At 42.5% G+C, this 24,291-nt stretch overlaps 1 protein-coding gene across 1 annotated transcript; it reads right to left on the bottom strand.

Annotated features, from left to right (window-relative positions):
* Nucleotides 1–19,332: 19,332 nt before the first annotated feature.
* Nucleotides 19,333–23,184, bottom strand: LOC140710732 (uncharacterized). Its single transcript, XM_073013147.1, has 2 exons — nt 20,720–23,184; nt 19,333–20,599 (listed from the first exon to the last, which is right to left on the bottom strand). The coding sequence occupies exons 1-2, from the start codon at nt 22,951–22,953 to the stop codon at nt 19,333–19,335; spliced, it is 3,501 nt and encodes a 1,166-aa protein (XP_072869248.1). The 5' UTR covers nt 22,954–23,184.
* Between the last annotated feature and the right edge of the window lie 1,107 nt (nt 23,185–24,291).

Here is a 24,291-nt window from a genome sequence, read left to right as displayed (position 1 = left end):
AGTGTGAAGTTAGCATCATCTCTCCCATGGCCTATGTTAAAGGCTTCCTTATTGTTGCTTCTTTTCCTATCCTTGTTCCTGAAAAATCCGTTGTCTTTTCAGCAGCCCATGTTCCTTTTAAAAACCAATATGTGATTATCGTTTTAAATACACACATCAGATTTAACTAGAATGTGAAGTTATATGTGTTTTGGAAAATGCATGGAGTCCCATATCTACCAACCAAGTATCATACTGACCAGTTCCACCTGCCTACAATGCTCCTGTGCATCCCGTTTGATGTCAATCACTGCACTCTACTAAGCTCCTAGTGAGGAAAGAGGGAGACCCTCTCATATTGTTTTATATGGTTTTATACTCAGTACCTATTTTAACAAAAAACAAGGAAGTAAAACCAAAGATAGGCAGCCCAGCGCCAGGCCCGAAACCAGGCCTGGGCCTGCCTGGCCTAAACCCAGTAGTTAAAAATCAACTCGTAACTTAGAAACCGATGTGATTCATAGATTCCAGACATTGTATAGGACACTGTGAAACTTCCTGCCCTGTTCTCTTTCTCTGTGACCACCGGGTGAATGCGGCCCCTGTCACGTACCGCCTGCTTGCTCAATCACGACGCTTTCATGTGAAATCTTTAGTGTTGTGAGCCCTTAAAAGGGGCAGAAATTGTGCACTGGGGGAGCTGGGATTTTAAGGCAGTAGCTTGCCGATGCTCCCAGCTGTCTAAAGCCCTTCCTTCTACAACTCGGTATCTGAGAGGTTTTGTCTGCGGCTCATCCTGCTACACTAGCGACTCTCTTCTGTTTGTAGTTCCTGGAGTTTTAACTTTTCCGATTTGTCATATGACTAGGTTATAAGATACTGACTTAAAAGTGTGCCTGTACTCTTTTTTTTTTTTATCACAACTATCAAGGAATGAGAATTTCTGTTATTCTATAGCCTCTCTTACATTTAGTATTTTAGATTTTCAGGTTTTAGCCATTCTCATAAGCATGTATTGGAATCTTCTTTGGTTTTTATTTGCATCTCCCTAATGACATATGAAATTTGTCATCTTTTTATGTGCTTTTTTTCCCATTGGTATACCCCCTTAATAAAGTGTCTATTCAAATCATTTGCATCTTTTTATAGATGAAAAAAACTTCATTTTTAGAGCATTGCTAATCCAAAAATACAAAGAGAAAACCTCATCAGAATTAGAGTTCCTACGTATCTACACCACCCACCCTGCCCTGCTTGCTGCACACACACACACAGTGTCTCTTTTGATTTATATTTTGTATTATTATGACATGTTTGCTACAACTGATGAACTTGTATTACCTCATTATTAAGTCCATGGTTTACGTCAGGACTCACTCTTAACGCTGAGGATACTATATATTTTGATAAGGGTGTAACGGCAAGTATTCATCATTATAGTATTACACAGATTGTTTTACCATCCTGGTTCTCTTCTGTGTTCCACCTAATTATCAATCCCCTGTGCACCAACCCCAACACTCAGCCCCTGGGAACAAGTAATATTTTAGTGTATTCTTTGTTGCCTGTTTCAGAATATGGTATGATTGAAATCGTACATTATGTAGCCCTTTTAGAATTTTCTTCTTTCACTTAGCAATAGGCTTTCATGATACCTCCAGGTCTATCCCAAACAACGACTGAAAGTTCCTGTTGCTCAACGTGCATGTAGACATTGGATGTTGCAGTGTTTGGGAATTCAGCCATTCTCCTGGGGATCGAGTGCTATCTCCTAGTTGTTTTAACTTGTGTATCTGTAATGACATAGGACATTCGACAGTGTTATGTGCTTATTTTCCATTTGTATATATTTTTGCTGGCGTATCTTTTCAGATTATCTTGCCCATTTTATATTCGGTTTTCTTTTTTCTCATGATTGGATTTGCAGAGTTTTGTGACTTTCTCACAGTTTTGGAGTCTGGTGGTCCAAGAGCAAAGTGTACACAAGGTTGGTTCCTGCTGACGGCTGTGAGGGCAGGATGCTTTCCAGGCTCTCTCCCTGCCTTGTAGGTGGCTGTCTTCACCCCGTGTATGTTCACATGGTCATCCCTCTACTCACAGCACGGTGTCCAAATTTCCCCTTTTTATAATGACTCCCATCATATTGGATTAGGGCCAGCATTAATAACCACATTTTTTTAAACTCTTAGTTTAAGTTCATGGTACATGTGCAGGATGTGCAGGCTTTTTACGTATGTAAATGTCTGTCATGAAGGTTGGTTATATGTATTATTTCATCACCCAGGTATTAAGCCAATATCCATTAGTTATTTTTCCTGACCCTCTCCCTCCTCCCACCCTCTGCCCTCTGGTAGGCCTTAGTGTGCATTGTTCCCCTCTATCTGTCCTTATCTTCTCAACATTTAGATCCCACTTATAAGTGAGAACATTTGACATTTGGATTTCTGCTCCTCTGTTACTTTGCCAAGGATAATGGCCTCCAGCTTCATCTATTTTCCTGCAAAACACCTGATCTCATTCCTTTTCCTGGCTGCATAGTATTCCACGGTGTATATATATACCACATGTTCTTTATCCAGTCTATCATTGATGGGCATTTCGGTTGATTCCATGTCTTTGCTATTATGAATAGTGCCTCACTGAACATACACTTGCATATGTCTTAATAATAGAACCATTTATATTCCTTTAAATATACACCCAGTAATGGGTTTGCTGGCTCAGCTGAATGCTATTTCTGTCCCTAGGTCTTTGAGAATTTGACAGACTATTTTCCATAAGGGTTGAACTAATTGACACTCCCACCAACAGAGTTAAAATATTCCTTTTTCTCCACAGCCTCACCATGATCACTTATTTTTTGACATTTTAATAATAGCCATTCTGTCTGGTGTGAGGTGGTATCTCACTGGAGTTTTGGTTGGCATTTCTCTAGTGATCAGTGATGTTGAGCTTTTTTCATATGCTTCTTGGCAGCATGTATGTCCTCTTTTGGAAAGTGTCTGTGCATGTCCTTTGCCCACCTTTTAGTGGTTTTTTGCCCACCTTTTAGTGGTTTTTTTTTTTTTTCATTTAAATTTGTTTAAATTGTTTATAGATGCTGGATATAGGTCTTCATCAGATGCACAGATTACAAAAATTTTCTCCCATTCTCTGGGTTGTCTGTTTACTCTGTTGATAGTTTCTCTTGCTCTGCAGAAGTTCTTTACTTTCAGCACATCCTGTTTGTCAATGCTTGCTTTTGTTGAAACTATGTTTAGCATATATGTCATGAAATTTTCTCCCATGCGTATGTCCTGAATGGTATTGCCTAGGTTTTTTCTAAAGTTTTTATAGTTTTGGGTTTCACATTGAAGTCTTTAATCCACCTTGAGTTATTTTTGTATGTGGTGTAAGTAAGGGGTGTAGTTTCAATTTTCTGCTTAGGTCTAGCCAGTTCTTCCATCACCAGTTATTAAATAGGGAGTCCTTTACCAATTGCTTGTTTTTGTCATGTTTGTCAAAGATCAGATGGTTTTAGGTGTGCGGTCTTATTTCTGGATTCTCTATTATTTTTCCACTGGTCTATGGGTCAGTCCTTGTACCAGTACCATGCTGTTTGGTTACTGTAGCCTTGTAGTATAGTTTGAAGTCAGGTAGCATGATGCCTCCAGCTTTTTTTGTTTGTTTGTTCAGTATGGCCTTGGCTATTTGGGCTCTTTTTTGGTTACATACGATTTTCAAAATAGATTTTTGTTTCTAGTTGTGTGAAGAATGTCCGTGAAAGTTTAGTGGGAATAGCATTGAATCTATAAATTGCTTTGGGCAGTATGGCCATTTTCACCATACTGATTCTTCCTATCCATTAGGATGGAATATTTTTCCATTTTCTTGTGTCACCCCTGATTTATTTGAGCAGAGATTTGTCTTTCTCCTTGTAGAGAAACTTCACTTCCCTTGTTAGTTATATTCCTAGCTATATTATTCCTTTTGTGGCAATTAGGAATGAAAGTTCATTCATGATTTGGCTCTCAGTTTGCCTGTTGTTGGTGTATAGGGCTCCTAGTGATTTTTGTACATTGATTTTGTATCCTGAGACTTTGCTGAAGTTGTTTATCAGCATAAGAAGCTTTTGACATGAGACAATGGGGTTTTCTAGATATATGATCATGTCATCTGCAAACAAAGATTGTTTGACTTCCTCTCTTCCTATTTGAATACACTTTATTTATTTATTTTGCCTGAGTGCCCTGGCCAGAACTCCCAATACTATGGTGAATAAGAGTGGTGAAGGAGGGCATCCTTGTCTTGTGCTAATTTTCAAGAAGAATACTTCCAGCTTTTGTCCATCCAGTATAATATTGGCTGTGAGTTTGTCCTATACGGCTCTTATCATTTTAAGGTATGTTCCCTCAACACCTAATTTATTGAGAGTTTTTAATAAGAAAAAATGTTGAATTTTATCAAAAGCTTTTTTTGCATCAATTGAGAAAATGATGTGGTTTTTATCTTTATTTCTGTTTATTTGATAAATCACATTTGTTCATTTGTATATGTTGAACCAACCTCGCATCCCAGAAATCAAGCCTACTTGATCCTGGTGGATAAACTTTTTGATGTGCTGCTGGATATGATTTGACAGCATTTTGATGAGAATTTTTGCATCAATGTTTGTTAAGGATATTGGCCTGAAGTTTCCTCTTTTTTTGTTTGTCTCTGCCAGATTTTGGTATGAGGATGGTGTTGGCCTCATAGAATGAGTTAGGGAGATGTTCCACCTTTTCAGTTTTTTTGAAATGGTTTCAGTTGGAATAATACCAGCTCTTCTTTAATAACCACATTTTAACTTACTTGCCTCTGAGATAATCCCGTCTCCAAATAATGCCACATGTAAATTTCAACATAAGAATTTAGTGGGGATGCAACTGAACCTATAATAGTGGAAAAGGAAGTGGCAGACCTATATGTATGTTATTACCCATGTGTAGTTATAAACACACATACATGCTCATATACATATAAATTATATTTTAAAATCACACCTATCTTTCTCAAAATTCTAAATCAGCTTTTAAATTTAAACAACACCACATGGTTATTTGTGGAAACTTCTGAATAGGGGGCCGAATTTTGGAAGAACTTACCAAAGGGGAGAATTGTGATTTCTACTTATTTTTAAAATGTTTGCAACAGAAATATATGCAGTATTCATTTGTAAGTAAAGTATTGAAATAAGCCCAAGAAAAGCATGAGGAGCAGTCCAGTGGGAAGATAAAATATCAGTAAGCTCATGGAACACCAAGAAAAAAAAATCCTTGAAATTTACATGACTTAACACAACAAGTTAATTTTTTGTACAGAAATTCTGATTTTAGTTGGCAGGGTGTTATGGGCTGAATTGTGACTCACCCCAAAAATTCATATATCCAAGTCTTCAAACCCAGTATCCCAGAACGTGACTGTATTTGAAGATAGAAACTTTGAAGACGTAATTAAGGTAAAATGAGGTCTTAAGGTTAGGTTCACATTCAGTATGACAGGTGTCCTCATAAGGAGTGCAGATTAAGATACAGACACACAGACCAAGGAACAATCATGCAAGAATTCAGTGAGAACGTGGCCATCCGCAAGCCACAGAGAGACCAGAGAAGAAATCAAACCAGCCAACATCTGGATCTTGGAGTTATTATTTTGTAAATTTTCTGTAAATCTAAAACTATTCTAAAGCAAAATTTTTTTGTAAAAATAGTAAATAGAAGCAGGAGAATTAGGGAAGGAAACTAGAATTCAAAGTAATATTTTGATAGGGTGATTAGTTTCCTTTACTTTTTTCCTTCTCAGTCTTCCAGCCTGGACTTAAAGGCATATAAAACTGAAGAATTGCACATGATATAGAGACAGAAAGTGATCAATGTCAATTTATGTTTGCATTTTTTTTCTAGAAAAACCTTTGTGTTTGAAGAAATAGGATAGGAGATTCCTAAAAGACAAAGAGAACATGAGAAATTCCTTTCTTCTTCAAGGTTGGCCTCCAGGCAAGCCAGCGCCATTCCTGGAGGTGTAATCTTCCAATGAGAGCACCAGCCACAGCTGGTCAGGCATCAAAATTCTGAGTGAGGAACATCCTTCCTTCTGTCAAGATTGTTCCAAAAATATGAGAGAAAACCTCTCTGTTATTTTTCTCTTTATATGCTCTCACTATTTAGCCAGGGAGGCAAACCCATAAAAAGTAGGTGGATGGCATAGTGGAATGTACTAGAAGCCCAATTTCTAGTGAGAGTACCAGAAAGAGAGTCAGAGAATGTAGAGGAGTGTGGTAGTCAGTTTGGCTTGCCATAACGAAAATGCCAAATATTGGGGATTACGTTACAACCTGTGCATTTTCATCAGGGAGGTGCACAAACAAAAAAACAATGTGAGAATGGAATTGTATCAAATAAAATTGATGTTATTGGATCAATCCAACCTTGTCATGCAGGAATCTTTTATTTTTAATTTATGTTTTATTTTATTATTATTTTTTTGAGATGGTGTCTCGCTCTATCACCCAGGCTGGAGTATAGTGGCGTGATCTTGGCTCACTACAACCTCCGCCTCCCGGGTTCAGGAGATTCTTGTGCCTCAGCCTCCTGAGTAGCTGCAATTATAGACGCCCGCCACTATACCTGGCTAATTTTTTTTTTTTTTTTTTTTTTTTTTTTTTGGTAGTTTGAGTAGAGACGGAGTTTCACCATGTTGAACAGGCTGGTCTTGAAGTCCTGACCTCTGGGAATCTGCCTGCCTCAGCCTCCCAAAGTGTTGGGATTACAGGTATGAGCCACCGCACCCGGCCAGAAATCTTAACATAAAAAGAACACCAGAGCTTGGATAACTGAAACAGGAGTAATTAAAACCAGGGTATCAGATTAACTTCTTTCCCTTAGCAACACGCTTTTTATGTTCATCCCTGTCTTTCCATGTCTGGCAGGCCTTTTCTTTTTATGGCTGCATGGTAATCCATTGTATAGGTGTATCACAGTTTGTTTATACTGTTGGTGGGAATGCACATTGGTAAAACCACTATGGAGAACAGCTTGGAGACTCTTCCAAAAATGAAAACAATACTACCATACTATCCAGTAACCCCACTCCTTGGTATTTCCCCAAAATGAAGGAAATCACTACACTGAAGAGATACCCGCACAACCATGTTCACTGCAGCATGATTAACAGTAGCCAAGATTGGAAAGCAACCTAAGTGTCCATCAGCAGATGACCGGATAAAGAAATTGTATCACATATACACAATGGAGTACTATTCATCCATAAAAGCAATGAGACCCTGTCATTTGCATCAACATGGGTGGCACTGGAGGTCATTATGATAAGTGAAATAAGTCAGGCACAGAAAGACAAATTTCACATGTTCTCGCTTACTTGTGGAAGCTAAAAATCAACACAATGGAATTCATAGAGACAGAGTGTAGAAAGATGGTTACCTGAGACTGAGAAATGTAGAAGGGGTGCTGGGGGAGAAGTGAGGGTGGCTAATGTTTACAAAAAACTGTTAGAGAGAATCAATAAGACTTAGTATTTGCTATCACAACAGCGTGACCGTAGTCAAAATGATTTAATGGTACTTTTTGAAATAACTAAAAGAGTGTAATTGGATTGTTTGAAACACAAAGGATAAATGTCTATGCTTGTGGATAACCCATTTACCCTGATGTGATTATTCAACAGAGCAAGCCTATCTCAAAATACCTCATGTAACCGATAAACATATACAAGTACTATGTAAATGATTATTTTCTCAGAGAACAGTGTTGATATTTACCAGGATAAATATCACCTGACATTTGTCCACCTTGATGTCCACTCTGATGATGTTCCTTTTCTTGGTGACCTGTTCCTTCTCTGCAGCTGCCTTTAATATTTTTTCTTTCATCTCGACATTGAAGAATATGATGATTATGTGACTTGGGGGTTGTCTTATATAGTATCACACAGGGATTCTGTGGATTTCCTGAATTTGAATGTTGATCATCCAACAGGGGTGGAGTAATTTTTGTGAATGATACCTTCAAATTTGCTTTCCAAGTTGCTTGTTCTTTCTTCCTGACTTTTAGTGATGTCAATGTGTTGCAGGATTGGTCTCACTACATAATCTCAAATTTCTTGGAGGTTTGAGGCGTTATTTTTTATTATTTTTTTCTATATAGTTTTTTCTGACTGAGTTGATTTGGAGAACTGGTTTTCAGGCTCAGACATTTTTCCTCTGCTGGGTCTATTCTGTTTCTAATACTTTTAATTACATTACGAGATTTTTTTCAGTGAGATTTTGGCCTTACCTGTTCACTTGGTTCCTTCTTAAAATGGTGATTCCATCTTTCATGTTTCTGTCATTTTATTGGATTCCTTAGATTCCTTGGATTTGGTTTTGACTTTCTTCTGAATCTCAATGATCTGTCTCCCTATCCAGATTCTAAACTCTGTCTCTCATTGTAGCCATTTCACCCTGCTTTAGAACCATTTCTGGAGAACTAGTGTGGTAGTGAGGAGGGAAGAAGAGGCTCTGGTTTCTGGAGTTGCTAGAGTTCTTGTGCTGGTTCTTTCTTATCTGTGTGGGCTGATGTTCCTTTGCTATTTGAAGTTAGTACGTTTTGAATGGATTTTTTATTCTTTTATACTCCTTGCTGCCCTTGAGGGTTTCACGGTGGTGGGTTCTGTCAAGAAGCTTCATTTCTGGAAGATGTTCAGGGAAAAAAGCTCAGGTCAGTACTCTTGGGCTGTGCGCTCCACCTTTGGGGACTGGTACCGGGCCCACATCATTGTTCTCTGTCCCTGTGATGTAAAGCAGCTGCTCTGCTAGAGACACCGAGGTGTTCCTTGTCCACCGACCACAACACTCTGCTGGGAGTTGCTGTCTAAAGTGCTTCACTGGGGCAGCAGCAGCAGAGTCTACGCTCAAATGCGCACACCACCAGCAAGAGCGGAATGGCCCAGCTTATTAACAGATGAAAATACATGAATTTCCTAGGTATAAAATCAACATACGAAAAATAAACTTTGTTTTTCTGCAGCAACAATGAATATGAAAATAAAGAAAATACAACGTCTAACCTATCATTTCTTTGGACATGAAGGCATCTGTGAATCACCTGATTCTAAAATATAAAGACATGCAAATTGCCAAGCATAGTCAGCACACTCTTGAAAAGGAGCGGTTCATCCACCAGATAGTAAGAATTACAAAGAAGCTATTGTAATGAAGAGTTTGAGATTTGGGTGGGGTGCAGGGATTAACAGAGAGACCAATGGAACTGAATGGAAAGTCCTGAAAAACAAAACCAACAAAATGTATGAATGCAAGCTTAATGGATTAAAAAGTGTTGCAGCTTTAGAGCTGGAGACTGTCTTATTGAAATAAGTATCAGTGGGACAACTAAATATCCATATAAAAAATTTAATGTAAGTGGAACCCTTTTTCGTATTATCCAAATATGCCATTACAGGGATATTTAATACCTACTTTAAAAATGTTTATTATAAAAACTTCAAAAACACAGAAATGCACAGAAAAATAAATAAGTCTTTGTATAGATTATATCTTAGTGAGTCACCATTATGAGTAAATTAGAGCATCAGTAAGGCTGGAGTTGAAAGAACTGAAATATGCTGGGGTCAATGGTCACTTCAGTAACAAGAGGAGCAAGATGATACGGGTCAAAGAGGAACAGAGAAAATGTCACGTCCTCTCACCCCCTTGTCTCAGCCATAGAAGGCCTAGCTGCTTTCATAAGCCTTTGCTTTTTGAGAGTAGAACTTAGATCTCAATAGTAGCTGGGGGAAGGCTACCTGGGATAATGATGGATTTATTCTCCCTCTTACTTGACCCGTCCACCTGCTGCCCTCTGGAACTCTGGGGATTCAAGAAATATAACCTGAGCAGTTCTATTCTAGAAAGTCATGGCGGACGGCTGTTGTGTTGATGACAGACACACTGACCAGGTCCACAAACACTTTACTAACTTAGTGGCAGTGCCAGGTTGCTCACAGGATAGGGGAATAGAGGGCTATCTGCCTCTCCACATGGATAAGAGCTCCATATACTTCTTTTCAGCTGCTCTTACTCCTGACAGGACTCTCAGGAGGATTCATGAGTCCTGAGATTCCAAAAAAGGTTGACTTGTGGCTTTGCCAGAGATTTCCCTGAGGATTTGAGTTCTGTCCACCCACTATGGTCAGGATCAACTCAGCTGTTCAAGAGCTGACCTCCTTTCTTAGCTTTGTCTCCGTGTCCCAGGGGCAGTTGGCCTCTGCTCATAGCCAGGATTGGTGGATCATCAAACCCCAGTGCTCAAGGTGGAAATCCACAGACAAGGAAGCTCTTCTCCCAGACTGGGAGGCAGCTGGTGGGTAAATTCTAGTTCTCATTCCCATGTCCTTGGGAATTATCCTCATGGAGCTTTTCTTCTGAGGTCCCAAGAAGGGAGCATTAGTTATGGATGGTAAAAAGAAAATGGCAGGCTATCCTTTTACCTCCTGGTATTGGAAATAATTCTCCTGTCCAGAAGAGAGAGGGACTAATGTTCTTGGGATTGAATCAGTAGGGAGTGTCAGGGGCCTTTTAAAGAAGTGAATACAACCCTTCTCCAAACATGCCCCAAATGACTCACCTTCAGTTCCTATTTCTCAGTTAGATTCAGCCTTCAGTGAAGATGCTGCCACTGCCAGTGGAGGTTTACCACAGGTGCCATGAATGTAGAATTGTTGGACGCCAGGTTGAAGGAGGGGAGGGCATTCCCAGATTTCAGGGAATCAGAATCGTTTGAGTGTGTGTAAGAGAGGTTACAAAATACACATGAAGGCTGTCAAAAAATGGAAAAACCAAAGTACATCTTCATTTGATATTTGTCAACATCAAAGATGGCACAATTTATACTTTTGTGCTTGATTTCTCCCTTTGTCTTATCCGAAATCCAATCCAATGGCAACTTTTTTTCTTTCAACCTCTAAAATTTATTCCAAATCCTTCCAACTTTTCAATCTCCATTACTACTGCTGTGTGTGATGTTAATATTATCTCTCACCTAGATGAGGTTAAAGGCTTCTTTGTTATTGCTACCTGAAGAAAAAACCCAATCCATGGCATGGATGGAGCTAGAGGTCATTATTCTTAGCAAACTAACACAGTAACAGAAAACTAAATACTACATGTTCTCACTTATTAGTGGGAGCCAGAGAGGAGAACACATGGACACATAGATGGGAACGACACACACTGGGGCCTTTCAGAGAGTGGAGAGTGGGAGGAGGGAGAGGATCAGGAAAAATAATGAATGGGTACTGGGATTAGATGGGTGATGAAATAATCTGTACAAGAAACCCCAATGACAAAGTTTACCTAGGTAACAAACGTGCACTTCTAAGATAAAAGTTCAGAAAAATTTTCAAACCACACATCAAATGTAACTATTATGTGAAGTTACATGTATTTTGGCAAATGCATGGAGGCCCATATGTACCACCCGAGTATCATAATGACCAGTTTCATCAACCTAAAATTCTCCCGTGCATCCCATTTGAGGTCAGTCACTGCACTTCTGCAAAGGCCCTGGCAACTACGCTCTGCTTTCAGTTCCTACAGTTTTAGCTTTCACCATGTCATAGGAAGAAGTGCAGAAAATACTGATTTAACAGTGCAGCTGTATCACTTTTCATCACAACTAGCAAGGAATGAGAATTCCTGTTGTTCCAAATCCTCTCTTACAGTTGATATTTTTAGATTGTTGGATTTTAGCCATTGCAATAAGTGTGTATTGGAATCTTCTTTGGTTTTTGTTTGCATCTCCCTAATGACAAATGACATTACATGCCTCTTTCCAATAAGCGTATACTGTTTGATACTGTGTCTGTTCAAATTATTTGCATGTTTTAAAAAAATAATAGGCTTCATTTTTAGAGCATTGCTAATCCAAAAATACAGAGAAAAAACTTCGTCAAAATTACAGTTTCCCGTATCTACACCACTCTCCCTGCCCTGCCTCACCCACACAAACACACACACAGAAACACACACACACACACAGAAACACACACACACACACTGTCTCCTATTATTTACAATTTGTATTATTATAGCATGTTTGCTACAAGTGATGGATCTGTATTGATACCTGTTTATTAACTCAAGTCCACAGTTTACATCAGGATTCACTCAACACTGCGGATGCTATAGGTTTTGATAAGTGTGAAATGGCAAGTATTCATCATTACAGTATCATACAGAATTCTTTCACCATCCTAAATCTCCTGTGTACTCCACCTATTGATCAATCCCCCATTCCTCAACTCCAACTCCTCAGCCCTTGGAAACCACTAATATGTTTAGTGTATTCATCTTGCCTGTTCCAGAATATCGTATGATGGGAATCATATATTATGTCGCATTTTTATATTTTCTCCTTTCACTTAGCAATAGGCTTTCACGATTCCTTCAGGTCTGTCCCACTAACAAGGATTGAAAGTTCCCATTCCTCAACACACGTGTGAACATTTGTTGGTTCAGTGTTTTGGGTTTCAGCCATTCTTCTGGGTCTGTAGTGTTGTATCTTAGTTGTTTCAATTTGTGATTCTCTAATCATATATGACATTGTATTATTCTGTTTTCACACGGCTATAAAGAAATGCCTGAGACGGAATGATTTATTTTAAAAAAGAGGTTGAGTTGACTCCCAGTTCCACATGGCTGGGGGAGGTTTTAGGAAACTTATGATCATGGCGGAAGGTGAAGGGGAAGCAAGTACCTTTTTTAAAAGCTGGCAGGAGGAAGAAACATGAAGGATGAACTTCAAAACACGTATAAAACCATCAGATCTCATGAGAACTCACTCACTACAAGGGGAAGAGCATGGGGAAACCTGCCCCCATGATCCAATCACCTGCCTTCCTCGACATGTGGGGATTAAAATTTGAGTTGAGATTTCGGTGGGGACACAGAGCAAAACCAAAAGAGAAATTGAATAGTTGTTTATGATTACTTAATATTCTTATATATCCTTTGGTGGGGTAACTGCTTAGAATTTTTTGTCCATTTTCAATTGGGGTTTCGTTTTCTTATAATTGGGTTTCGGCATTTTGTGCATATTTAAGTATATATCTTTTATCAGATATGTGTGTCACAGAACATTTATCCCAGTCTCTGGCTTGTCATTTCTCTTAGCAGTCTTTTAGAGTAGAAGTTGTCAATTTTAATGAAGTGCAATTTATACCTCTTTTCTTAGGTGTTGGCACTTTTGATGTTGCATCTCAAAAAGTCACCACCAAACTCAAGGTCAACTAGGGTTTGCACCTGTAAGTTTGACCAAAATTTTGGTGATGCATCTAAAAAAGTCATTACCAAACCCAAACTCACCTAGGGTTTTCAGCCATAGGTTTGAATAAGGTTTAAAATTCTGATAAAATATGTTTGACAACAAATGAATCATTTCCACATAAACAAATGTGTAGGGAAATTAATTGGTGAAACCTTTGGGAGAAAAAGTCAGTACCATTTTAAAAGGTATAAAATAATTCATACCCTGTTCGCTTCTACTCAACTTCCACATTGATATGTATTCCTTATAAGGAATTTTATGCATTTGTCCCAGAATTTATGCTCAAATATGTTGATTATATTTGTATTAATTTTAGCCACAAAGAAAAAGCAAATATGTGTTCATCAGGAGGAGGTTGGTTCAGTTTGTTATTGCACACAAATAAATTGGCATTCTTGGGGGAAGTTGCCAAAGTAAGGCAGATCTCTATGTGCTGTCATGGAAAGATGCTGGATACATTTTAATAAGCGAGTATCACGGCATGTTAGGGTTGCAATAGCAAAGTACCATAACCTGGATGACAAAACAACAGAAATTCATTGTCTCACAGTTTTGGGATCTGGTAGCCCAAGAGCAAAGTGTACACAAGATTGATTCCTTATGAGGGCTGTGATTGCGGGATGTTTTCCTGTCTTCCCTCCGTGTCTACTCACATTGTCATCTCTCTACTCATATCTCTACGCCCAAATATCCCCTTTTTATAGCAACTTCCATTAAGGCCAGCATTAATAACCTCATTTTAACTTGATTGTCTTTGAAATAATCCTATCTCAAAATCAATGCCACAATGTAGAATTTTGCGGAACAGGCAATTGAACCTATAATAGTGGCAAAGGTAAGTGGCAGATCTATACGCATATCATTATATCATTACACATGTGTGTGTATATGTACATATATGTGTATATGATGTTTATGAAAGGCAGAAATCAAAAATGATATTTTCAAATTTACACAGCCACATTGTTACTTGTGGGAACTTCTGAGTAGGAGGCTGAGTTTTGGAGGAACTTTGTAAAGACAACAATGCCATTTCTATGTATTTTTAGAATTTTTGCAAGAAAAATATGTGCACTATTTACTTTTAAGTCAAATATTGAAGTAACCCTAAGAAAAGGAAGAGGAGCACTCCAGTAGCCACATTAAGTAACAGTAACCTGATGGAACAGAAAAAATTCCCTGAAAGTTAAATGGCTTAACACGAGTTTATTTTTGTGCAAATCAATTCTGATTGAAGTTGGCAGGGTGTTGTGGGCTGAGTTGTACCCCTCTTTCCAAGTTCATATACCCAAGTCTCAAACCCCAGGACTGCAGAGTATCACTGTATGTGGAGACAGAGCCTTGAAGAGGCAACTAAGGTAAAATGAGCTCTTACGGTGAGGATCATATTCAATACGACTGGTGTCCTCATCAGAGGAGATTAAGAGCAGATTAAGATACAGACACACAGACCAAGGAACAACCATGGAAGAATTCACTGAGAATTCTTGCCACCAGCAAACCACGTAGAGGCCAGGGAGGAAATCAAACTGGCTCATATCTTGATCTTAGATATTTAGCCTCCAGCAGTGTGAGAAAATACAATTCTATTGTTAAAGTCACCCAGTTTGTGGTATTCTGTGATGGTATAATAAACTAATCCACAGCAGGTCCTGGCTTTCACCTAAGCCAGGAATCCAAGCTGCTTTCACCTTGTAGCTCCACATCACAACAGATGTTAAGTACTGAACAGAAACGGAAGCATGGGAAAGATGCACTGGCTTCTGTCTAACTACAAATGAACCAGCCAGGAAGGCAAGCTAGATAAGACAGAGACGGGCACTTGTAGTCTCTTCCATACGTTATTACGGTGCTCAATGAAAAGCAATTATTATAATTGATGACAGTAAGTCTCTTCATTGCTTGGGATTGTTTCTGGGAATGTCTGCATAGCCTTGAAATCTTCCAGCTTTTTCTTGCACCTATGAAGTGACTGGTGGTTTCAAATACAGTATTACATCCAGTTTTAAAACAATTCTATAAGTCTTCACAGAGAGGATCAACCTTACTTCCTCAATATCACTTGGCACTGTCCTTTTAATAACCTATATAATTTCTTTAGTCTGAGAATTCTCTCATATATTTGGTATATGATAAATAACCTGCCCTGTGAGCCTCTGCTACCCTCCATATGATGGAACATTCCTGAAGAGCTATACATGTGCCTGTGGCTCACTGCAAGTCAAGATTTTCCAGTGGGGCAGGTACACAGAGAAGAGACAGTGGAAGGATGTTTAACTATTGTTTATCTCTCATCAGAGCTGGCATGTCCCCCAAAGTACCCTTGTTACCTCCTAGGCAGCCTTCAAGATTTCATTATGGTTTTGTTTTATTAGAAATTCACCTTCTTGTAGATCATTTATAAAGGGATGTATATAGCCTTTCTTCATCTACAAAGTTTATGAAGGACAGATTGGTATTTGATCATCTACAAAAGCTTATTCATCTCTGTTTGTGTTCAGTGCCCTGTTTCAAATAATGCATCTCATTAAAATCATACTACAAGTATCAAATATTAGGAAGATTTCAAATAGGCTGTATCTGACCTTCGGATTGCATCCCTAAAATCCATGTGTTATGTGGCAAATCAGATTTTACTCTGCAGCCTATGTGGAAATACGTTAGCAGTATGTTGAAGATACCCAGCCTAGATATGGAAATGCCACTATCCAAAATGAATATTCACATTGAAGGGCCATTATCACAGAGGAGCCAGGGGGAGGGACGAATCAGTCAGGGAACTTCTCCAGGGACACACAGTGCTCTATGTCAGGGGATGGGCAGATGTCTCTGGGCTCTTGCACTGAGGGCTGGGCACAGCCTTCAGGGTGGGAGACATAGTGAGAAGTTAGCAGGCCAGGTTCCAGAGTTGCACAAGAGAGCACCCAGGGGAGATCAAATGGAGGGTGCTGTAATGTGGGAAAGGCCTGGGGCTGGACAAAAGTACTGGCACCCAGACAGAGTCAGCTCTCAAGAAACTTAGGGCTCATAACGAAAGAATTTCAGTAAAGAAAGCCTAAAACCATTCCTGAATTGTATTGATTCTCATTGTCACCTTTCTTCTCTAGGCCTATCTAAATATTTGTCACAGGTTTCCTTTTTATTTTATCTGAATGTTGTGGGAAGTCAGGGACCCTGAACAGAGGGACCAGCTGGAGCCGTGGCAAAGGAACATAAATTGTGAAGATTTCATGGGCGTTTATCACTTCCCTAATAATACTCTTAAAATTTCTTACATCTGTCTTACTTTAATCTATTAATCCTGTTATCTTCATAAGCTGAGGATGTACGTCACCTCAGGGCCACTGTTATGATTGCATTAACTGTACAAATTGATAGTAAAACATGTGTGTTTGAACAATATGAAATCAGTGCACCTTGGAAAAGAACAGAATAATAGCAATTTTAGGGAACAAGGGAAGACAACCATAAGGTCTGACTGCCTGTGGGGTCGGGAAAGAAGAGCCATATTTTTCTTCTTGCTGAGAGCCTATAAACGGATGTGCAATTAGGAGAGATATCGCTAAAGTGCAAGTAGGAGAGATATCACTAAATTCTTTTCCTAGCAAGGAATATTGATATTTAATACTCTGGGAAAGAACTGCATTCCTTGGGGGAGGTCTATAAATGGCCGCTCTGGGAGTGTCTGTCCTATGCGGTTGGAATAAGGACTGAGATACGCCCTGGTCTCCTGCAATACCCTCAGGCTTACTAGGGTGGGGGAAAAAAACCCATCCTGGTTAAATTTGAGGTCAGACCAGTTCTCTGCTCTGGAACCCTGCTTTCTGTTAAGATGTTTATCAAGACAATATGTGCACAGCTGAACATAGACCCTTATCAGGAGTTCCTAATTTTGTCCTTGCCCTGTTTCCTCAGAAGCATTTGACCCTTGTTCTCCTTTTTGCCCTTTGAAGCATGTGATCTTTGTGACCTACTCCCTGGTCATACACCCCCTCCCCTTTTGAAATCCCTAATAAAAACTTGCTAGTTTTGTGGCTCATGGGCATCATGGACCTACTGATATGTGATGTCACCCCTGGCGACCCAGATGTAAAATTCCTCTCTTTGTACTCTTCCTCTTTATTTCTCAGACCGGCCGACACTTAGGGAAAATAGAAAGAACCTACATTGAAATATTGGGGGCGGGTTTGCCTGATATCTGAGAGACATTAGGAAGTGTGAAGAGAAGTGACATAACAGAAAGAAGACTATGCTCAGGCTGAGAGGAGTGGGGACAGTGTGGGTCTTGATGAACTCAGAACTCAAGTCCCAGCCCAGTCACTTTCTCATCATGTGATGATCATGTGATCGTGGGGTATCTGTCATGAGTTATAAACCTCAGCTTTTTTGTCTGTAAAATGGTTTGGTAATCTCTGTTCTGTAGAATTGCTGGAATGTATACACTGTGGGCAAAACACCTGGCAGAGAGCTTGGTATACCTTGGAATTTTAATAAAGGGCAGTTGATTACAACCCAAAAGTCTACCACAAAAGTCTTTTGAGAAAAATTCAGCTCTTGTTTTTGTTATGCAAAACGACTCACAGAACATCTAGCTGAATATGTCATAGAATATGAACTGAACCAAAAGTTTGGCTTCATAAGAATAACTCAGGACATTTTCTTTCTAAAAGGATATATTGTATCATTCAGGTAAGGAGAGGCTTTCACAGCTGAATGCAACTCAATGACTATAGATTTTGAGTTAAGGACCACCTCCTTTTCACCTTCCCCACTGATCATCCATCCAAACAGCTAGTTTTATTTAAGCTCCACTAAAAATCTACACATTGCTTAGACTTGTCCACATTACTTTCAGAAGAACCCAACAAAAAGTCCTGTCAATGAAATGGGCTTGGGCTCTCCCAGGCCAGGCAGATGAGTGTCAGCCCGGAGGCTTCTGAGCACCACATCAAGGAATTCTAACCACATTTCTCAGGAAACCCTTGCAGATGATGGGGATCAACCACCTAGTCCTTGCACTGTGTTCACGCTCCCCAGTGACAGAGCCACAGGACACCTCCCATGACTTCCCCATGTGGAGATTCCTCTCTGCTTCATCCTCCACCCAGAGCCAACTGCTCAAGTAGTTTTCCATTCCAGGCTTTTCTCTCACCTTCTGAGAGTCTGGGCCCTGCCACCACCCGGCTTCAGAACAATCAGCTCCCACAGAAGCACCTGCAGTTTCCCAAAGCCCAAAACTGCCTTAGCTCAGGGCCTTTTTACTCAAAGCCTCCATCTGGAGTCTCACCTCCCCACTCGTTTTGAAACTTATTCTTTAGATTGTAGAGAAAATCTTACCACATTCCTTATATGGCTTGTGTACCTACACTCTACCATTTTAAGGGTAGGGATAAGTCTTGCTTTTAATAGTAACTTAACTATTAACAGTAATTTCTATGAGCAAATGCTGATATAATGGTCATCAAATAAATGAGTCACTGACACTTTTATTTGTTACATTTTACTTTCTGCTACTTTCTTACATAAGCCAAACAAACCAGGTATGTATCTTTAGTTTCAAGAACAACAAACTAAAGGGCCTGAGGAAATGCAAATATTAACAATCCTTTACTTTGTTCCAGTATTTAAGTGCAGAGTTCCTTCACAGTTTCAAGAAAATTCCTACAGCAATACATTAACCAGTGACACATCACAAAATGAGGCAGGTTTTCCCAATGTGGTGTGTTTGTGTGTGTTTTTGTTTTTACAAAATATCAAACTGTTACTCTTAAACCAGATAAACAGCAATACACGTGTGACTAATATTCATAAACTAAGATTCTGAAGCTATTTAAACCTGTCATTAATAGGAAAAGAATTTGAAACATACCCAAAAGGAAAACAGGTAAATCCCTTAACCACCCATATGGAACAGAAGTGCAAACAGCACTGTGTTCTCCCCAGCTTCAGCCGGGCCCTCCACCACACAGAAACTCGACCGCCCTCTTCAAACTCAGAGGGACTAATCTACCCGACTTCACTCAGAAGAGAAGCTGGGGGACACGACACTGGAGCTTGCACTGTCTGTGGCAGTGGAGTCATCTGTGGTGTCAATTAGGGCCTGGGCTCTCTCTTCCACATCTTTCAAAGCATCCTTGTACGAGGGTGGAAAGGAAATAGGGACGGTATTGTTGAGCATGGCCAAAAACTCTACTACTTTCCTCTTACTGATTTCTGAATGAGCTCTTGGACCCCACAGGAATTCGTAACGTGGAGGAGCAGTGTTGGGCACCTCCCGGTACTCTAGGTAATGTTCCTGCACCCAAACTTTAGTGAGGAGCTCCCTGGGCTCCCCAAAGATAAAGTGCTCCCTCCCAGCACGCACCCCTATTCCACTCAGCACATCCCAGATGACCTCCTCAGAGGCACAGGTGCCCTTCATGAAGATGATACTCAGAACAAGAAACAAGAGGTGGTTCTGAGGCATACCCTGCTCATCACTCACACTCCCCTCACAGCTGAGCGCTAATGTGTTTACAAAGACGTAGGAGTCCTCAGGGTCCACCTCTCTCAGGGAAATGCCAAAAAGAATCTCTATGAACTCACGGGCTTTCCTGAAGATCATAGGAAAGTAGCCCGTGTACCTGTTGATGACATTCGTCACCATCTCTGCCTTTGTGACAGGCTGCTTCGCTTGATATCTGAGGAGAAGAAACCGCACCAACTCGTCCACCTTTTCATCCAGTGTATAAGTGAACAAGGGCTCGCTCTCTATCAAGGACTCACTGTCTGTCAAGGACTCGCTCTCTAGCAAGGTGTCTGAGGTGCTTGTATCTTCATCTACTGGGCTGCTGGACTCTTCACTGAATGGGCTCAAGGAAGTGGAGGAGGAGGAGGAGCTCACAGCACTCTGGAGAGGAGACTGGGCAGGCCCCTCAGGAGGACTCTGAGGACTCTCAGGGGAACTCTGGGAAAGACTCAATGAAGTGGAGGAGGAGGAGCTGACAGGCCTCTGGAGTGGAGACTGGTCAGGCCCCTCAGGTGGACTCTGAGGACTCCCATGGGGACTCTGCAGAAGACTCGCTAAAGTGTAGGAGAAGGACCTGAGAGGTTTTTGGAGAGGAGACTGAGCAGGCCCCTCAGGGGGTCTCTGAGGTCTCTCCGGGAAATCCTGGGGAAGACTCAGTGAAGTGGAGGAGGAGCAGGTAATCACAGGACTCTGGAGAGAAGACTGGGAGTCCTCCCCCTGAGGAGGACTGTGAGGAAAGCGGAGAGGAGACAAGGAGACCTCCCACTCAGGAGTACTCTGAGGAGTCTTGAGAGGAGACTGGGGATCCTCCCTGTCAGGAGAACACGGAGGAATCTGGAGAGGAGACAGGGAGGCCTCCCTCACAGGAGGACTATGAGGATACTGGAGAGAAGACAGGGAGTCCTCCCCCTCAGGAGGACTATGAGGAAACTGGAGAGAAGACAGGGAGTCCTCCCCCTCAGGAGGACTCTGAGGCATGTAGAGAGGAGACAGGGAATCCTCCCCCTCAGGAGGACTCTGAGGTCTCTGGACAGGAGACTGGGAATCCATCCCCTCAGGAAGGCTCGGAGGACTATAGACAGGAGACTGGGCAGGCCCCTCAGGAGGGCTCTGAGGACTCTCAGGGAAACTCTGGGGAAGACTCAATGAAGTGGAGGAGGAGCAGATGCTTATAGGACTCTGGAGAGAAGACTGGAAGTCCTCCCCCTGAGGAGGCCTATGAGGAAAGTGGAGAGGAGACAGGGAGTCCTCCCACTCAGGAGGATTCTGAGGAATCTGGAGAGGAGAAAGGGCGTTCTCTCCCTCAGGAGGACTCTGGAAAGGAGCCTGGGAGTCCTCCCCCTCAGGAGAACTCTGAGGACTATGGAGAGGAGACTGGGAGTTGTCTCCCTCAGGAGGACTCTGAGGAATCTGGAGAGGAGACTCGGCAAAACCCTCAAATGTACTTTGAGAACTCTCAGGGGAACTCTGGAAAAGACTCAGTAAAGGGGAGGAGGAGGAGGAGCTCAGAGGAATCTGGAGAGGAGACTGGGGAAAACCCTCAAAAGTACTTTGAGTACTGTCAGGGGAACTCTGGAACACACTCAATAAAGCGGAGGGGAAGGAGGAGGTCACAGGAATCTGGGGAGGAGACTGGGGAAAACCCTCAAAAGTACTTTGAGTACTCTCAGCGGAACTCTGGAAAACACTCAATAAAGTGGAGGTGAAGGAGGAGGTCACAGGAATCTGGGGAGGAGACTGGGGAAAACCCTCAAAAGTACTTTGAGTACTCTCAGCGGAACTCTGGAAAACACACAATAAAGTGGAGGAGGAGGAGGAGGTCACAGGAATCTGGAGAGGAGACTGGGGAAAACCCTCAAAAGTACTTTGAGTACTCTCAGCGGAACTCTGGAAAACACTCAATAAAGTGGAGGTGAAGGAGGAGGTCACATGAATCTGGGGAGGAGACTGGGGAAAACCCTCAAAAGTACTTTGAGTACTCTCAGCGGAACTCTGGAAAACACTCAATAAAGTGGAGGTGAAGGAGGAGGTCACATGAATCTGGGGAGGAGACTGGGGAAAACCCTCAAAAGTACTTTGAGTACTCTCAGCGGAACTCTGGAAAACACTCAATAAAGTGGAGGTGAAGGAGGAGGTCACATGAATCTGGGGAGGAGACTGGGGAAAACCCTCAAAAGTACTTTGAGTACTCTCAGCGGAACTCTGGAAAACACACAATAAAGTGGAGGAGGAGGAGGAGGTCACAGGAATCTGGGGAGGAGACTGGGGAAAACCCTCAAAAGGACTTTGAGAACTCTCAGGGGAACTCTGGAAAACACTCAATAAAGTGGAGGTGAAGGAGGAGGTCACAGGAATCTGGGGAGGAGACTGGGGAAAACCCTCAAAAGGACTTTGAGAACTCTCAGGGGAACTCTGGAAAACACTCAATAAAGTGGAGGTGAAGGAGGAGGTCACAGGAATCTGGGGAGGAGACTGGGGAAAACCCTCAAAAGGACTTTGAGAACTCTCAGGGGAACTCTGGAAAACACTCAATAAAGTGGAGGTGAAGGAGGAGGTCACAGGAATCTGGGGAGGAGATTGGGGAAAACCCTCAAAAGGACTCTGAGTACTCTCAGGGGAACTCTGGAAAAGACTCAGTAAAGTGGAGGAGAACAAGGAGCTCGCAGGATTCTGGAGAGGAGACTGGACGTCCTCACCCTCAGGAGGGCTCTGAGAAATCTGGAGAGGAGACAAGGAGTCCTCGCCCTCAGGAGGACTCTGAGGATTCTGGAGAGGAGACTGGGAGTCCTTCCCCTCAGGAGGACTCTGGAGAAGACTCGGGGAGTCCTCCCCCTCAGGACGACTCTGACGACTCTCAGCGGAACTCTGGAGAAGACTCGGCATCCCAGCAGCAGGCATCTCCTTGTCCCCTGGAGAACGTAGAATCAGAGAAGAGGATGAAGATGAGAAGGAAGAGGAGGAGGAGGAGGAGGGGAATAAAAAATGGAGAGAGGAAGAGAAAATGGAGGAGGCTTCCTCCCCTTCCTCATGTGGGGGATCCTCTGCATCTACCAACTCCAGTATGAAATTTGGCTTCTGGAAGCCTTGCTCAAAGCTGGGGCATGGAAGGTTTGGAGAGAGAGGCACCATGAATATTGTTCAGGAGCAGCATGGTAAACGTGTGAGCACGAATGGGTATGATAGGATCCCACAGGACTGAGGGAGAGAGGGACAGTGCCAGTGGCCTCAGCTGAGAAACTCACCCATGATGGCTCTGACAAAGGCCGGCTGACAGCTCTTCTCTTACGGTGTGCTCTAGGGCCTCACAGGTCGCCTGTCTTCCTAGGAGGTTTGTCTCCTGGGAACCTGTAGGAGGATGTGAGAAAGCACCTCAGGGCACAGCTGGCAGGCAGAGTCTGAGGCACCAGGAATGACAGTGGGTGGCCACGGGCTGGGTGCTGCCAGGTCTGCCCTGTTTCTGGGGGTAGGGCCCTTGGTACAGAGTCAGGCTGTGCACTCACCTTGACTCCTGGCAGCGCCTGGGCCTCCTCTGCTGTGGTGCTTTTAGGATGTATGTGTCCCTCACACCCAGGTCTTCAACTCCTGGTTCCTGGAGCACCTGCAAGAGGAAGTGAGGGAGACCCTCCAGCTATGACGTCAGCTGGGGCTGGCCAGACTCCCAGAGTCCCACAGTTCTGAGGTTCGTGGCCCCCTCAGCATTCAGTTAGCATTGTCACATGTTCTCAGACAGGGCCAGGCCCCCAGCACTCTGCTGGCCTGAGGCAAAACCTCAGGGCAAACTCCACAGCGCTGAGAGCAGTGGGACGTAATGAGGTGGCAGCCACCTCCCAGCACTCTACCACGGGGGTGATCCGGGTGGCCTCACTTCTGATGCACATGTGACCCCTCAGTCCTCACTCTTGTCCCCAGCAGGGTCTGGGAGTCTTCCCTCTGCCGGCTGGAGGCAGCTCCCCGTGCTGACTTGCCAGGGGACCCCCAGACCAAGGCCTCCCCTTCCCCGTCCCCTACACCCGTCACCCAGCAAAGAGAGGGCGGCCGCTCAGCCTGAGCCGACTGGGAAGCTCTACGAGGGCTGATTTGAGGAGCGGGGTGGGAATCTCCGGGAAACCATCCTCTGAGGTGGGGGTTCCCCCGGTCCTCCTCAATGTCTTCCTATTTATTCCCCAGAGGGCCGGCATCTCCTCCCTTCCTCTGCCGTGAGGACCCGTCCCTCAGCCCTCGGCTACCATCTTCCTTTCCGCGAACTACAAGTCCCACGACAGGGGTACAGCAAGCCGGGCCGGCTTCTCTCTGTGGTGGGGGGGGGGGGTCCCTCAGTTCTCCCTCGGGGTCCTCACCTTGAAGACTGGATAGGTTTAAGACTCTTCCCTCTGCTGACCTGAGACGAGCCTCGTCACAAAATACCTCAGGTTCTTCAGCCTCCCAAGATGGACGCCGGAAAGTACATCCGGGAACCCTGCGGGGGAT

This window comes from Chlorocebus sabaeus, chromosome X, assembly GCF_047675955.1.
Source record: "Chlorocebus sabaeus isolate Y175 chromosome X, mChlSab1.0.hap1, whole genome shotgun sequence".
Lineage (NCBI taxonomy): Eukaryota > Metazoa > Chordata > Mammalia > Primates > Cercopithecidae > Chlorocebus > Chlorocebus sabaeus.
Note: the sequence above shows the minus strand (reverse complement) of the source record. Positions and strands in the feature narration are given on the sequence as shown.

Bases quoted from the DNA above. Each gene is read 5' to 3' on its own strand.
- LOC140710732 (XM_073013147.1), bottom strand. From the start codon at position 22,953: ATGGTGCCTCTCTCTCCAAACCTTCCATGCCCCAGCTTTGAGCAAGGC. The intron at 20,600-20,719 runs GTCTTCTCTCCA...GACTCCTCAGAG, and splicing joins CCTGAGGGGGAGGACTCCCT to TACTCCTGAGTGGGAGGTCT.